This window comes from Ixodes scapularis, unplaced genomic scaffold (assembly GCF_016920785.2).
Source record: "Ixodes scapularis isolate PalLabHiFi unplaced genomic scaffold, ASM1692078v2 PGA_scaffold41__6_contigs__length_2269736, whole genome shotgun sequence".
Lineage (NCBI taxonomy): Eukaryota > Metazoa > Arthropoda > Arachnida > Ixodida > Ixodidae > Ixodes > Ixodes scapularis.
Genome location: NW_024609870.1, coordinates 649,255 through 666,181, shown reverse-complemented (window position 1 = coordinate 666,181; position 16,927 = coordinate 649,255). Strand labels below are relative to the sequence as shown.

At 46.3% G+C, this 16,927-nt stretch overlaps 1 protein-coding gene across 1 annotated transcript; it reads right to left on the bottom strand.

The window, feature by feature from the left end:
• Positions 1–14,271: 14,271 nt before the first annotated feature.
• LOC115321319 (E3 SUMO-protein ligase KIAA1586-like) lies at positions 14,272–16,476 on the bottom strand. Its single transcript, XM_029981531.2, has one exon. The coding sequence runs from the start codon at positions 16,474–16,476 to the stop codon at positions 14,272–14,274; it is 2,205 nt and encodes a 734-aa protein (XP_029837391.2).
• Between the last annotated feature and the right edge of the window lie 451 nt (positions 16,477–16,927).

Below are 16,927 nucleotides of genomic sequence, written 5' to 3'. Positions count from 1 at the left end.
TCATACTCATCCTACTAAGCCTCCATTCATCTGGAATATTTCCTTTTGTTATCATGGTACTCACTACCTCCCTTAGTTTTGCCTTAGATTTAGGACCCAAATTCTTCACCAGCTTAATAGGGATACCATCTGTGCCTGTCGACGTGCCACTAGGGACTCTTTGTTCCGCCTTTTCCCATTCTCTTTGTCCAAAATCCGCGATGTCACAAACTGGACTGCTACTTCCTTCGGTTCTCCTATCTTCCACATGTACCCGTTCCCGAAATTTCTCCTCCATCACTGCTCCTATATATTGTATCGCATCATCTCCCTCTAATTGATCTCCCTGATGCGAGAGTATGAACCTCTGTCTAGCTTGCGTCGTTTCACCGAGTGAGTTCAAGTGCTCCCAAAGAGCGGCGCTGCGCGCTCTTTGAAAAACGCGCGCAGCGCCGCTAGCGGAGGAGCTGGCGTTCGACTGTGAGGCGCGTCCAGCAGCCTGCGGCGCCTTTTCGCATGCCAAGCTGTGGCGGCGGAAGCGCGCACGGACGAAACTTGCTTTTTGAGCCGATAAGTTGAGGGTGATGTTGCATGAGTGCTGGGGCAGAAGGGCATTTAGCTGTACTCCACTTCTTATATATTGAGTTTGAGTCGTAATTAGGGGTAATTTCTCTAGTTGCGGCCGAAAAAGGAGTTGGAGTAATTTTCCGAAAAGCAAGACGGCCGCCACCTTAATTGCTCTGAGTGGGAAATTTATTTCGCTCGTCGCTGTAAATTTAGGACTGCTGGAACGATGATATTTGGAGGCGAGTGAGAGGTTCACGAAGTTTGTGCACGAAGTGTGCCAAGTTTCATTAAGACAGCTGGTGTGAAAGTTATGTTTCTAACGAACAAAGAAATAAAGCTGTACGGGGGTATCCAATATTGGACCCAAAATGTTGTGTTATAGCGGGCTGTGCAAAGTGCAGATTTGGGCACACAGGTGCTTGGACTTGACAGTAACATAACACAGCACTTATTATACAAAAAAAAAAAAAAAAAAAAAGGTGGCATAGGGAAACCAGGTGAAAATTTGGTTTGGGCGGCGTAACTCAATGGGAACCGGGTTTGATCATGAAAATTCTGTCAAGAGAATACCACTGGTCGGGGGAGGTGGAGACTTTAGAGGTACGAAGGGACTAGTGGACTGTACTTCCAATTGAAACAACTTTACGAAAGGTGGTTCCAAAGCCGAGAAAATAAAGTTGTCGGCCAACACACGGTTTGGCCGCCAAGGGCTTTTGCGGTCAGCTGTCAGGGATCCCGGAACCGGGGGGGCGACGGGGGCTTGAGCCCCCGCTGTCATTTTCCAGGGGGTGCTGGGCTATATGCTGAGCCCCCGTGCATTTGGCTCATGGCCTCCCTCTCCCCCGGGTACGAATTAAGGTACGGGCTGAGGGGGGCGCAGACAGTGCAGCCCAGGGCCCCGGGTGGCCCCATGCTGGTCCCCGGAAATTTGAAAAAAAAAAAAAAAAAAACGCTAGTCGATTTTAGTTTAGAATAGCTCAGACCTAAAAGTGGAACAAAACTCGGAGGAGCCTCTGGGCCCTGGCTTTCTGACGTCGTGCCATCCCATTCCCCCCACCCCCACTCCCCACTCTTTTTTTTTTTTTTCTTTCAACGGGAAAACAGGAATGCCACAAAGTTACCCTCTTTAGACGAGCTGGTGTTTCTGAGCTCATTGTAAAAAAGCTGTGCTAGAGCAACAAAATGTAAGCGTTGCCTCCCACCCTCCTTGTCGGGGGGAGCAAAGCTGTCGACGCTGGCGGTCCCTTTGAGGTCTCTTCTAATTGAAACCAGACGGAAGGACGGCCACGGAGTCCTCTATTGTACTGCGGCACCCTCGACACGTTGTACGGACAATAGTGGGTTGGAAGGCAAGCAAGTGTTGCCGAAGGCTACACGAGCAACATACATTCAACACATTATTTTTTTAATATATTTTGGTCTTTTAGTGTCGTTCCACATGGAAAGTTTCCTCCGAAACGACAAGTTTAAAACACGCAAAAACAAATATCGGTGAACCTCCCCAAGTACTATTTTCTAACCACTAACAGGCCTTTCAAGGAGCCGGCTCTTGAGATGTCCCCCAAAAGTTTTCGAGAGGCAGTGGCTGCAGGCAACTGCTCTTTAGCCCGTGTCTGATCCGCCAGTGCGAGACACGTTTCCTACCATCGAGTGATATGACCGCTGCAATTTTTTTTTCCCACGCCTCTGAGGTATGACTTTTTATTCTTAGCTTAGAGCAGGGGTGGCCAAGCTGTTGCTCTTTGCGCGTTGAAGTGCGGCTCGTGGCTTCATAATATACCAAACTAACACCCGCCCCCCTTTCCCGCCTCCCTCCCGGCCACATGAGCGCTTCCCCAAGAAGAGAAAAGGAACGAGTTTTAAATCGAGACAGGTTGCGGTTTGGTCATGTGCTACCGCTACCATACGTACGTACAGTTGAACTGCTTTTGACTTGGATATATCTAAAGTAGTTCAAGTTTTACGGTCTAAAAAAAGTTTAGACCCCTTCCCCCCTTTTTTTCTGCCTTTTCTTTTTTCAGGCGTTTTTTGGAAGTTTGTTTGCGGCTTTTAGGCCGGGTCAGCCTAGCCACCCCTGGCTTAGAGTAGTACGTCTAAATCACGACCAACTCTGGTCTAAATGGCTGCGAAGCTCTAAATTTTGTGAACTTAGAAGAAACAAGACCATTTCCAAAACTGATTGAAACATTTTACCCTTGAAACAGACAGCGTGTGGGAGAGGAGTTTGAAAATACCTCCTTGATCTTCATGAGAGATGCCCGTGAATGTGCCCAAAATGACAGTAGTTGCCATATTACAATTGCGTTCATTCTTAATTATTCCTTTTACTATTTGTATGCAGAAGTTTGTTAGTTTGGGACATGAGAGGTCAGTTATCAGAAGAGGGTAGACGAGGCGGTTTGAGCCCTAAATACTTTAACAACCAAGATTAGTTTGTTGTATGTTTTGCTTTATTGTTCAACTCCCCATATGTAAGATGGGAGTAAATAGATGAATTGAAAAAAAGTCACTAATTAAAGGGGTCATGAAACGACATCGGGTTGGAATGTTCATGACTCTAAAGAGGTGTACGTACTGGTCCTGAATGTATGGACACATCGAATAGATATAGGATAATAAATCTTCTATAAACAGTAAAATATTTGTAATGGTTCCTTTTTTTCAATCAAAATCAAAAGATGAATTGAAAAAAAGTCACTAATTAAAAGGGTCATGAAACGATATCGGGTTGGAATGTTCATGACTCTAAAGAGGTGTACGTACTGGTCCTGAATGTATGGACACATCGAATAGATATAGGATAATAAATCTTCTATAAACAGTAAAATATTTGTAATGGTTTCTTTTTTTCAATCAAAAATTTTTTCACTACCCCCCCCCCCTCTTTTTTTTTTATTTCGACCTCTAGCCCCCCCATGGAGAATACACTTCCGGGGTCGCTGTCAGCTGTTGTGTAATAACCTGTTGTGCGAGGTGCTGATTTTCGGCGCACAGGTACTTTGACATGACCGTCACTTGGCACAACACTCATTATAACAAAAAGAGTTGGCATAGCGAAACCAGGTGGAAATTTAGTTTGGGCGGCGTAACTAAATGGGAACTGGCTTTGACCGTCAAAGGCTGTCAGATAATACCATTCATCGTGGGAGGTGCACACTTTACAGGTAGGAAGGGACCAGTGGAGAAAAAAGAAGCCGAGAAAAAAAAATTTTGTCTACAGAACTCGGGGTGTCAGCGTTTCCACATCCAAAAGGAGGCTGGTCAAGAAAGAAAGCACACCACATAAACTTCCATACTCAAACGTAGATTCTCCAGTGATTCCGAGTTTCATTGTTGTTTTCTTTAGATTTATATTCGTCACTTTTTTTACCGTTCGAATCTTTCTTCATGAAGTACAGATTGCGTGCCATACCTGTCCGGAAATATCATCGACCAGATGGGGACGAAACTTCCAAAGAAGTTTCGTCCCCATCGTACGATGGGGACGAAACTTCTTTGGAAGGCATTCCTCCAACGAAATTGGCACTGCATACCTGCGAGTGTGGGTTTGTCCCATCGGCGCTGACACATGTAGGCGTTACTGGTACGAAAACAAACGCAGAGCGCAAAGCGGCAGTGTAGAACATGTCAGCCGTGCCGACACAGTGGCAGACATGATCGGGAGACCAAATTTCTCACGTCGTACGGCACGGCTCCATCGTTGTCGCTGTCCTGCAAAACATCGGCGAGGTGAAAAACTGTGAAACTTTGTCTCCACGAGATAGGACGCAAAACTATTGAAGCACTTAATGACGTAGCACAGGCAGCACTTCATGCTGTGAACCCAGCGCAACCGCACCACTCCGACTTCAATGCGTACCAACGTACGCGGCGTGGTTTCGGTTTCGTTTTCTCGGGGGTTCTCACTTTTGCCTCGCTTTTTTTTTTTTTTTTTTTTTTTTTTTTATTTGTGTTTTATGGCGAAGAGAATTTCTCGGAGCTTTTAAAGGGGTGATGCAACGAGTTTTGTGTTCTGCGGAAATACCGCTTAGAGCGGATCCCTGACGTTAAAGGGACACTCAAGCGGTTTTTGGAGAAGCTACTTTTTGGTGCGATGGTGTTAAGGAAGTGTGAGTGAATGAGTATCTTCAGTTTTAGAAGGCAGAAACGCCTATTAATCACGCAGGAATAAAATACGTGCGGACTCTTTTCTGTACTTGCGAGGACCAATGAAATTATCGTATGTTTGAAAATTTTGGCGGTCTTTTTAAAGTTTCGCTAAAAAAAAACAATTTTCAGCTCATTTAAATATGTTGTGCATGATAATTTCACAAGACGTAAAATATTTCTAGTTTAGAATACGCGATAGCGCAATTATCGTTTCACAAACAAGGGACTACGTTTTCTATTTGCCTTCCTCCGCGGGGGGTGAATTTCCCGCTCCCCAAGGATGCGCGGAAGCGCACGTATCTCCGCGCGTTGCAGGCCGGTCAGGCCGGTCGTGCCGGTCGCGGGCCAACGTGGCGTCGGTGGTGATCGTCGGAATGGACGGCCTGGTGAAAGCTCATCGTTCCGCGTAAAAGCGCTATCCTTGACTGTGAATTTTCGTCGTGTTTCGCTATGATAACCCAGCACGTACTAGAAGGGAACATCCACCTACTCGTGCGGCGATGTCGTGGCGGCACTCTCAAGATAGCAGAAACGCCCGTGCCGTCGTGTTTGTTTACTTCGACTACAGTGGTGCTTTCTAAGCATTTTTGTCCTCGACCATCGCCCGGATTTCTGATTTGGCGCATTTCATGCGTGTGCTCAAGGTCAAGGTATTACTGGCGCGTACCGTATAAAGGATACGAATTTTCACGCGTTTTCATCACCGGAGAAAAGTTATTAGTGTTAGCAATCCTGAACGCTCGCAACGTCTATCTGATCACGAAATCATATTTCTACGTTGCTATATCGCTGCTAAGATTACATTGTCGTTTATAATCGTAGAAAAGGAGTGTGGCGATATTTGTACTATTGCAATGTCATGTATTAGAGTCGTGATCGTCCAAGACGGCGCTGCATGTTTTTATTTTATTTTTTTTCATTCGCTGTACCCTGCAAGCCTATCAAGAAAAAATAATAAAGCTTTAGACTAGAAAACTGTCTGTCTATATTCTGTTACGGCATTGAGTAGCAGTGCGTCCCCTTTTTTAGAGGGGCCGCTGACACAGCTGACGGCGGCGTACAGAAGCGGTCGCCGTGCTGACGACCCGCTGCGCTTGTTGTAGTGGTTACAGGTGTGTGTACGCGCGGCGCAGTGCGGTCGTTCCGGTTGCAACGGACGCAGTCGTAGGTACGCGCTCGTTGCACATGTCTGAACCAGCCTTCCCCCCGTTCTCCCGAGGCGAAAGTCAACGTGGCGACATCGTTTGACATCACGTACCAGAGGTAACGCTGCGATGTCAAACGTTGGTTTGGTTACGACTCGCCCCAACCGCAAATCGAAGAATGCCCGAAAAGGTCTGCGTTTCGTCGTCCTCGGAACCCGAACATGACTCCGAAGCGCTGTTATCGTCCACATCGCACGTCGGAGTGGCGTCATAGGAAATCATCCCCAGGTCGGCTGTCCGCCGAAGAACTTCAACCTCTAACGGCTTCAGATCCTCGAGCGTAGAGAACTCCGCCATGATCGAAGCTCGAATGACAAAGAGGTTCGGCCGATGCGGCTACCTCGGGATCACTGCGCGACGGAACGTCGTCCAACGCCATTGGCCCGAGATTCTTTTGATAAGCGTGCGACGACCAATGAGAGTGGTTTCGTTTTCGGATGGATCCGAGGTTTGGCGGCCTTCAATTACATTTTTATTAAAGAAATAATCACCAAGAAATAATCACCGTATGACTATCTTTTTGGTTTTTAGGGATACTTAAGGCGTCTAAATTCAGCTGTCATTATCAAAACACGAACTCAAAAACCACTTGACTGCCCCTTTAATGACCTGTGAAATACCCATTCGTTTTTCACCACACGCAATCGAAGTCGCAGAAGAAAATAAAGAAAAACAAGCAGAGTTCACCCCCTCAACTCGCAGCCAGAACAAGCGGCCACGTGATCTGGAACCGATTATATGCCGCCAATGTTGATCATAGCCACACGCTGGGGTTGGCAAAGCACAGGACACGCGCTGAGTTTCAGACACCGTTATGGTTCGGCTGTTGTCGCCATTGCAGCGATTGGACACAGGACACTACCCGAATGCTTCTCGAGCTATAGATTATCACGAGCCCAAATCGAGTGCCGACGCAATGCTCGTGTCCAATCTATGAGCCGCATTCAAATATCGTCACTGGGTGGTACTGCTACCGCCCAGCTACGTCATCAGGTTTTGCGAAGGAGAGATTGAATGAAAACGCTCGGTTTTGTCCTCGAAATTACAGTGCAACAGAGGAGTTTCTTGGTCAGAGGCGTTGCGTGCGAGTATTCTTGAGTTCCACTAGTGCCAGTAAGCTCGTGTAAAGTGAAAAACATTGCAATTGAATATCGTTGCCCCGCCCCTTTAAGAAAGCATTGCATTATTTTTGGGAACAACTCTCTGGCCATAGATATATATTGCAATGGGCAATGTGCAAAATAGCAGCGCTCCTAGCGGTTTAGGTACACTCTGGAGTAGGGGTGTCGCGAACCGGCCGCGGTTCGAGTTTCGACCAGGTTCGACTTTTTCGAACTTTTAGTGAAAAGTTCGGCGAACCTTGTATTGAGGTTCGACTCGTGTGCGCATGCGCGACAGGCAGGCCAGTTGGCTTCGGATTGGATGGTGATGGCTAAGGGATATATCAAGGGCAGCGCTGATTGGTTCTTTCAGTTAATTCAGTATAAACAATTAAGTTATTAACTTCTTCAGTGATAAGTATTGATTTCCTTTAAGTGCCACTGTTCATAAAATAAAATAACCCATTGCATACAAAAAAAAATTCTCCAAACCTAGACATGCTTGTATCAAGGTCTGGCCACGGTGTCCACAAAGTCGAACCGGTCGAATCTGGTGAAAAGTTCGAAGGTTCGTCGAACCGGTTCGACCCAGTCGGACCTCGAAAGTTCGACCTAAAAATCCGGTTCGACAAAAGTTCGCGACACCCCTACTCTGGAGCAGGAGAATGTCAACGGGTGGTTTATAGCATCTTCGATCTAAGACCATATTAAATATGATATACTTTTTAACAAGCTGCCGTACTACGGAATTAGAGGTGTTTCACTTAAAGGGGCCCTGCAATGATTTTTTGACTGGTTTTTAATTTGCACTGAACCTGAGCGTACTGAACGTAGTAACCTAATCCAACTTTTCTTTTCTCAAATTTCGCTTTATTTTAAAAGTTATAGGCAAATTAGAATTACAAAAACAAGCAAAAAATAACCTCCTTCATGACGTCGTAGGTCCCGGCTTGAGTGGCCTTGAACGAGAGGAGGAGTAGTGAGCCCATCGAGCGCACACGGCTGCCGCACTCCGTGTCGACGGCTCGAGAGGGCGCCACTAAAGCACGTGTTGGATAGGCTGTATGAAGCGGGCGGCCAGGGCAGCTCGTATTTCATTTGCAGCGCGACTAAACAGTAACTCGGCATAACATTTTATTGGCCACAAACGACAGCAAACATGGGGTAAAGATCAGTTTAGAACGGGAGCCACTTCGCGCTGACGCACCGCCAAATGGCCAAATCGCCAGCAGGGCCCGCGCCGAAGGCCTTCGGAACGCTCGGGACCGGTCGGATTCTTGAGCCGGTATACGACCACAGCGCCGCCGCGTACATCCGGGACCTTTCTGCGCTCCTCGTTTGTCGTAGCCTCATCCCACTAGCCTTTTCTATTATGCGCCGTTTTTTTCCGCCGCTTGGTGGCGGGTATGTCGACGGGTCATTTCTCGTTTCCGTACTTTCTAAACTGCATTTGTTTCTTTTCTGATCTAAAATAGTGAACAAAAACTACTTTCATACATAATTGAAACGTTTCGCGACACTTATATTTTGTATCTCGACTAAAAAAAGCTCTTAGCGGCTTTGACCAGTGGCAAGCCCAGGACCTAAGACGTCACATTTTGCGCGCTTTCGGTACCGCGGGTCGCCCTCGTCGGTGGAGGAGGTTTCCGCGTCGTCCGGTTAAAATATGACGCACTGATATTTAGTTGCTCTCGCCGTGCCCGCTGGCTTGCCCGAACCCCAAGAGACGTGGAAACCGCAAAAAAGGTAGACGCTTAAATATGATTGCAAGGCCCCTTTAAACTGTTGCTCAGTTACCTATCAAATCGTACCCAGTTTGTGGTAATCAATAATGTAGCATCAGAAACTAATAATATAAGATTTGGTGTTCCTCAAGGATCCATATTAGGACCTATGATGTTTCTTCTTTAAATTAATCACATTGTTTTCATTCCTCAAACTCCAGACATTGTTCTCTATGCTGACGATACGAATGTTTTTTTTTTTCTCGTCTAAAGACCTATCATCTCTTTTTCCTGTTATAAACCTGTGGCTTGAAAATTTGTCGAAGTGGCTAGATGCCAATGAGCTTCTAATTGTCATTAAAACAAAGTATATCGTTCTTTCTTCAATTAACAGACCAGTAAATCTTACCAGTGAATTAATATTTCAGTCACGATCTTTAGAACGGGTTTCCGAATACAAGTTCTTAGGATGAAAATCTTCGTTGGACGTCTCATGTAAGTCTCGTGAAACGTAATATCGCGCAGTTAGTCGGTATGTTAAATAGGTTTAGAACATTGCTTCCCACATTGCTAAAGCGTGAGCTTTACTTTTCTACTGTTCATTCTAGGCTACATTATTGTTTACTCGTCTATGGGGTTACATCCAGTCAAATATAGGTTTGTATTTAATGCAGAAAAAAAGGCATACGGTTTATTCAAAACTTGTCTGCATCTGATCACACATCCTCATATTTTGATCTGAATCATATGCTGAATATTGAGGCTTTATATAATCAACGACTGTCTGAAGTTATTTTTTCAAAGCTAACAGCTGACCGTGAACTATTTTTGTCTACATAGACAGACACTGACGTACATTACAATTTCAGACACAATAATTAAAAAAAAAAAAATAGGACCAGAACTAATTACGGTACACAATTATTAACCTGGCAAATTCCTAACCCCCTGAACCTTTACCTTGCCTAAGTTGAAATGATTGACAATAGCTCCTCACTGTTGTTCTTCAGAAAACGAGCAAAAATGTATTTTCTTCATCCGTTGCAGTTTGCTGTTTTCTCTGTTCTCATCATACATATCAATGTATGATGACTCGTAATTATGTTGCTGTCATATAAATTTTCTCTAGATAATTCTATGACCTCATAGGTAGTATGTGTTGACTGCTGCCTGTGACATGAGTGTATAAAACGGCCAAAAATGTATTTCCTTCATCCGTTGTAGTTTTTTTTTTCTGTGTGCGTGTGTGTAGGTTCTAACCATATATATCGATTTATTTGCAATCATGTTGCGGTTATATAATTTTCTTTTGGTAATTCTATTACCTCGTAAGTAGTACAAATATATATATATATATATATATATATATATATATATGCACAATCTTTTTTCTTTGTTTTTTTGTTTTGCTGTATGTTTGCCCGCTGCCTGTGTTGTGAGTGTAGCCTAGTACTAGGGGCCTAGTCAGGCGACTTTATTGTCGCCAAGTTTGCCCCAGCTCCATGACAATCTCTGCATTGTCAAAAAAAAAAAAAAAAAAAAAAAAAACTTGCACCGGAATCGCCTTGAAACCTGGACCGTTCACAGTGCTGCTCGGTCGTGTAGCACGAAGCCGGTGCAACGTCGAAGACAGACTGCGCCGCGGCGCTGCACCGCGGCGAGCTCTACCAGACGTCAGCTCTCATTTTGTTCATTTTATTTTCTTGCGTAGGTCCGCGCGCAGTGCCCGTCTGCTGTCAATCTCTCCTGTTCTTTGACTCGCGGATTTGGCGGTCCCACACGATTGAACATCGTGGACGTGATTGTCGATGGGGTCACGAATCGGCTGGCAATTCCACAGGTATATGCTGCCCATCATTGGTGGTTCGAGAAAGAGAACCACCACATAAGAGCCGTACCTCAGTGTCAACGAAACACCTCGGAACGCTTTCCACGAAGTTCATACCTTTCGGGCGCTCCTTGCCACCGCAGCAATCGACGGTAATCGCGGCGATGGTAAGAAGATCGTCGTCTCGCTCTCAGAAGAGCTGAGGAATTAATCGAGTGCAGCTGCGAGGCGTGTTCGTCTTCGCAAGGTCGCCACCTCAAAAGACTGCGCGTCTGCTATTCCCGCCACGTCCTCGTAGCGGGAATAGCAGACACGCAGTCCTGGCCGCAATGCCTGATGGGACTGCACCCCGGCGCACCGTCGATTCTCTTGGTGCGCCTTGGGGCAACGAAAAGCTGCACCGGGAGGGTGCGCTCCGTTGATCGAGGACGTCCGGTGCGCACCGGTGCATTTGATCAAAGACGATGGGGCGAACCTCGCTGCCCCGGTGCGCACTGGTGCGGGTTATCGAGGATGCTATTAGGTTTTGGTTTCGTTTTCGCCAGGTCGTGCATCTGTCGTCTGCTATCGTCTCCGCACCACCATTACTCAGGTCGTCATGAATCGCTCCGCAGTTACGCGCGATGCAGTAAGTATCCTTTTGTTGTCGTCGCTACATATCAAACGCGGCGAATAACGGAACAACGGCGAAAATAAATCCCGGAGAAGGGGAACAATGGACACAAAGGACAAACACAAATCCCCAAACTGGTTAACCGGCTTTGCCCAGAGTGACTGCGCTATAGTACGACATAAAGTGCAGTGCCTGACCACTTTTATCTATTTTAACGGGTTGCACCAACTGTGCTGGAAATGTTTTAGATTTATCATATCGAATGTACCCGTCTTCGACACGCGAGACGCTTGTCCCAGTCGATTATTTTCACTCTCCGTTTTATGTTTCTTTTTACCATTTCAAATACTACGTGAGCAGCCACTACCCAAGTTTATCTATACGCGTGGCGATTACCTCGGCCTATACAATCGTCGTCGTGGCTATGATTGGTCTTACCTCTTTCGCCTTATGGACGTTAATTCTTGTGTCGAATCGGTAACATCAACTGTCCAGCGGGCTATAGAAGAATTCATACGTAAGCAGCGTCCAAGGAAATCAAAATTTCCTAAGTGGTTTTCATCTGTCCTAGCTGAAATATTATATGTGTCAAAAGTAGCATTACCACAAACTCTATAAAGAGTCAAATTGTGAATACTGGTATCAGAGGTTTTTAGTCTGCAGAGCAATAGTTAAGAAGCTTTACTCTCCAGATGGAGCTCGTTATCACAGCTGTTTGGAAAACCATTTTAAAAAAAGAACCAAGTTGCTTTTGGAATTATGCTCGGGCCCAAAGTAAGGATAGTGTCAGCGCTTCTGTGTTAAAAATGGACGATAAGATTTCATGCAAGCCACAAGAACTGAGCCAAGCATCTGCTAATCACTTTAGCTCTTGCTTTTCGGAACGTGACAGTATGCCTGATGATTTCGAATTTGAGGGTTTTGCCGAATCCTTAGCGTACCACAGTGTTACCGAGGATGAGTTGATGTGCTCGATACGGAAGCTCAAACCAAAACTTTGAACTGGCTGTGATGACATTCCTAATTTTATTATCAAATGGTGTGCTGAAATATTTATACCTATCCTGATATATATATTTAATCTTTCCTTACAGTATGGGGTATATCCTTCTCGGTGGAAAATTTCAGTCGTAATACCAAAGTCAGGAATTAAATTCGTATAATGTCAGTAATTTCCCCCCAGTGTCCCTTCTTTGTGGCTTCTCAAAAATTTTTGAGATGGTGGTGTATGATCTCTTTGTTGTGTTCTGCTATTTCTCTTTCACTTCTTCTTCTATGTATTGCCCTACCTATCTCACTTTAAGAATCCTATCCTCTTTCTTCTCTTCTTTTCGATGATAAAGGCAGTTCATCACGAGGCACCGGACGAGATGGTCGTTCTTTCATAGCGGTACGCTTGCTGCTGAATTCTACATTATGGCGACGAGGATCTACGTGAGTTCTGCGCTGGACTGGGCTTCAGCGAGGACATGCGGGGAATGCTGATCGCCGAATGGGCAATTTCTTGCGTGTCCCGGCAAAACCTTCCCCAGAACTGATCCAGCAACAAGATGGCGACTACATCGAACGGCATCACCGAGTGCTGAGAAGCCATCTTGGAGCAGTCATGGCCTCGGGCGGCAAGCTACCCCCAGAGTTCTTAGTCAAGCTGGGACCTCCGCCCATTCCATGGGAGCGATGGATCAAGATGTTTGAGCGTTATTTGCTGGCAACTGGCGCTCAAGAGTTTGGTGCAGAACGCCGTCGGGCAATGCTGCTCAACTGTCTCGGAGAGGCCGGCCAGCAGATTTACGACGCTCTACCAACGCCTGAGCCTGCTGTTGAGGAAGCGCTAGCACCGCTGGCAGCAGCAGGTGGCGAACAAGTTGTGGGAGCTCCAGGGCTTAAAGTCTCCCTCCCGCCGAGGGGGGTCTCACCTCGGATACCTTGGCGGGGGGGGGGGGGGGGGGGGGGAGTGGGCATTGCGGCAAACTTAAGAATACAGTATGTATTTGTAAATAAAAATACAATAAGTATTGCCGTATGACGAAGTGACGTAATTAAAAAATACAACTCTTAAACTAATTCCACGATCCACGCAACCTATTAAATTCCTAACAGACGCTTGAGACTAAGTGCTGACAACATGGTCTGACTCCGTCACTACATACATTTTAAATATTTGTGGGCTAGTGGTGCGAAAATATCTGGCACCTAAAAATAGATAAAGTTTGCACGCTCATTACTGTTTTTCACAATTCGGGAGAACCACTCTTTCCCTGGCTGTCTGGTATGGAGGCCGCAGACCAGTTTAGCACGATGTTTCTGAGCTACCTCCATGGGCTGGTGTGATAGAGAGATAGTGGGAGTCTTTTAGTAGACGGCTTCCGTGTTCAGGTTGCGATACCCGACTACGTCACGATTCATCGGTAAATGTACTGCAAAGTGTCTGGTACCGTAAACGGCACGTTAAACTCAAACTCTCTACTGCGAAAGTATGGGCTTCTGGAAGACAAGTTTTACAAAATAATGCTCTGTGTACACTTTTATTTACATAGTTCAGTTGCTGTCGACCCTGCTCGGCCGCAAAGGAAGAAATACCGTATAAATTATTCATTAAAAGAGTAATGTAAATACACAGTACAGAATGTCGCAGAGAGGCACACACAAAATAAAAACAAGTTAAGATGTATAAGTACAAAGCAAGACACTGTTACCACAAACAAGCGATCGTCGTTTTTTTGCAGTTTTTCTCTTAGAATCGAAAGGCTGTCATCAAAACTACTAATGTCGTTGGAAGTGCATTAACCTAAGCGGTGAAATTTGTTGCCCACAAATAGCGTTTCGAAGTAATATTCGAAAAAGCTCCAATGTCGTATTCGCGCTAACAGCGTCGCACAGTTTACATTCTCAAAAGCATGGCAGCGTTATGAAGGCTACATAAATGTATAGCAACAACAAAACGGACATAGAAAAAATTAAATAGTATGCACCTAATTAACAAAAGTGAGTTCTTAAAGACGTATTGTTGGCGGCTCGTTATACAGCTCATGCAATTGATAGAGCTTTCATCCTAAGATGACATCTACCCGGCATCAGCAGCGACAAAAGAAACTACCGCACAGGGTCACTGAAGAATTTTCCAGAACTTCTCCTGGCCTTCCGTCCAACTGCGTGCTTTGCGGGCTGGTGCTCTAACCTGAAGCGCAGAATGTCTGCCTGACAAAAGCCACGACGTCACGTACGAATCTGGGCAAAAACGTTGCAGTGGTGGACCGTTCACCTTAATAAACAGCAGTCTCGATAGTCTCGTTATACACAGCGATGACCTCATTGGCGTCATGATAATGTTCATCGCGCTGAACCCTCGTTCACAGTCAGCAGTTGACACGGGAATACAGTTCACAGCCGTCACAACCCCTCGGAGTTTCTCAGGAACAGTTTTGCCCCCGTTTTCAACGTACTCTCTGAAGCCGTGTTGAGCTTTTTTCTCATTTACACCAAGCCTCTGTGCTAAGCGAGTTATTTTGTCCTCCCCGTAAAGCACGTCCAGCTCACCGGGCCAGGTCAAGGGATCTAGCAGCCGAATGTCTTCAATCAGCTCTCTGTAGACTGTCACATGCTGGTCGACACTGCTGCTGCTGCTACGAGAAGACTGAGTGGTGAGAAGTCGTGTCCTCATGTTGTCGGCCAGGCTCTGGTAGAACTGCGTCGAGTTAATAGCTCGATCGCACTTTCGACCGGGATGCAGTTTTATATCTTTGAAGCACTTAGTCTTCACAGCGTCGTTGACCTGCACTGACATTTTCCCGGGGCGGACTTTTCTTGCTTCAAAAACTGCAATCTGCCTTGTCACCAAGTTGTGCGCCTCTGGCAACGTTATGGCACGCACCTGAAAGTTCAAAGAAAGTTCCGAGAGTTCGGCCAAGCTGTCATGGAGCAGTGCCAAGTTCTGGACAAACTCAACTGACGACAGCCTTTCTGCAAGCCCTATATACTGTGCCTTCTCTTTGGTGTCTCGCTTGGGGTCCTCGGAACACTTCATGAAGTGAGCGTACAGTGAAGGGTATGATGTCATGACAGCATTCACAGTCCTGAAGCTTGACGCCACCCACCTCGTGTCCAGGACTCTCCCCACACACAAAAGGGAGGCGTTCAAGTCCTTTGCACAGCTTTCGAGTTCTCTGCGGTTCTTTGGAGAACTGCTGTACAAGCAGTACAGTTTGTCCATGAAAATTTTGAAGTGATTGATACCTTGCACGTCGCGGACTGTATCTCCGACTGCCAGCTCCAGCCGGTGCGCCGAGCAGTGCCATGTGATTAGGTTAGGAAATGTATCCTCTAGAAACTTTGCAACTCCCGAATGTTTCCCAAGCATCACCGATGCTCCGTCACAAGCAAAAGCAACTAGCTTCTCCTTTAGCACGTTCATACTCAAACCGTGCGAACTCAGGCAAGTCAGCAGGGCCTCCTTTATACCAGCCGCCGTCCCATCTGTCACTTCCACGAGGTCCAGAAAGACAGTAATTGGCTGTAGGTGACCGAAGTCGGAGCGCAGATATACAATCAGCGTGGAATGCTTACTGACGGTAGTGCTCTCGTCAATCAGCACAGAGAACTTTGCGCCGTCTTCTATAAGAGCTCTGCACATGCTCTTCTGCATTTCATTTCCAATATGATCAACAATGTTTGCACATGAGACATTTGTGTGCAAAATCCTGCCTAGATCCACACCATTCGCAGTCTGCACGTCGATCTCATCACTGAAGTCACTGAATGGACGGCAGTTTTTCGCTTGTTTGTACGCGATTCGGAATATCTTCTTTGTGGCTTCCTGATGTTCATTCAGCTGCTCAGAGAAAGCTTCTTCAAGCTTTCTTTTCTTGGCTGTCCTGTCGATCTCCAGAGCCTTGATGTGGGCATCCGATTCCCTGTGCTGGTAAATTTTTTTCCGCAGAGCTCTTTGTTGCTTCTGTTTGCTGTCACCGGGTGCCTTGACTCCTCCCTCTGCCCATTCGAGGGAAATTCGACCGAGGCTGCCTAAATGCTTAACTCTTGAGCATGACAGGCATTTTAATTTTCCGTCCACGAAGCTCAGCCACTCATTTTCTTTCTTGAAGAACTCGCCCTGCTCCAGGTTCCAGCACTCGTGCAGGTTTGAAATGCAAGCGTCGCTAAGGTGATCACAATTCCTTTCGGAGGAAGGGTGCGCACCCTCATTAGTTGCAGTCGTAGGCACTTGATTACTGTCCTCGGCAGCACGATTCACAGAAACAGCGCGTGGCACAGGGCTAAAAAAGCTGGTTAGCTTCTTGCTGGCTTTCGTAGTCATGATATTAAAAGTTCAGCATAGTAAAATTTAAAAATAAACTCACGTTGTCGATGGTCTTGAGGTAGACGGATATCCAAAAAAATCTTCTAAAGTGTCTTGGTATGCGAAGGCAAAAGGGGAAAACAAGGTGCACATAAAAACACGTACGTCAGGCACGGACAGCGTCAGCCCTGGATTAAGGGGGTGGGGGCTAGGGAGGCTGGAGCCCAGGGCCACACCTGAAGAAAAAAGGGGTGGGGGCCTCTCTCGGCTGTCGGGGCGGGGCCAAGGGGAGGTCCTCGTAGGGTGCGAAAGACACCCCAGAAAAGAGGTATTTTTGGCTTTTTTGTGTGTTTGTTGCTGGCGTGTCAAAGAACCGCTTTGGTCGTAAATAAATTTTTCCTGGGACAGTTGCCACTCGTCACCAGCGCGTCCGAAGTACTAGTGGCATCAATTTCCTGTCGGCTTCTTT

Excerpts from the sequence above, each read along its gene's own strand:
- LOC115321319 (XM_029981531.2), bottom strand. The coding sequence starts at position 16,476 with ATGACTACGAAAGCCAGCAAGAAGCTAACCAGCTTTTTTAGCCCTGTG.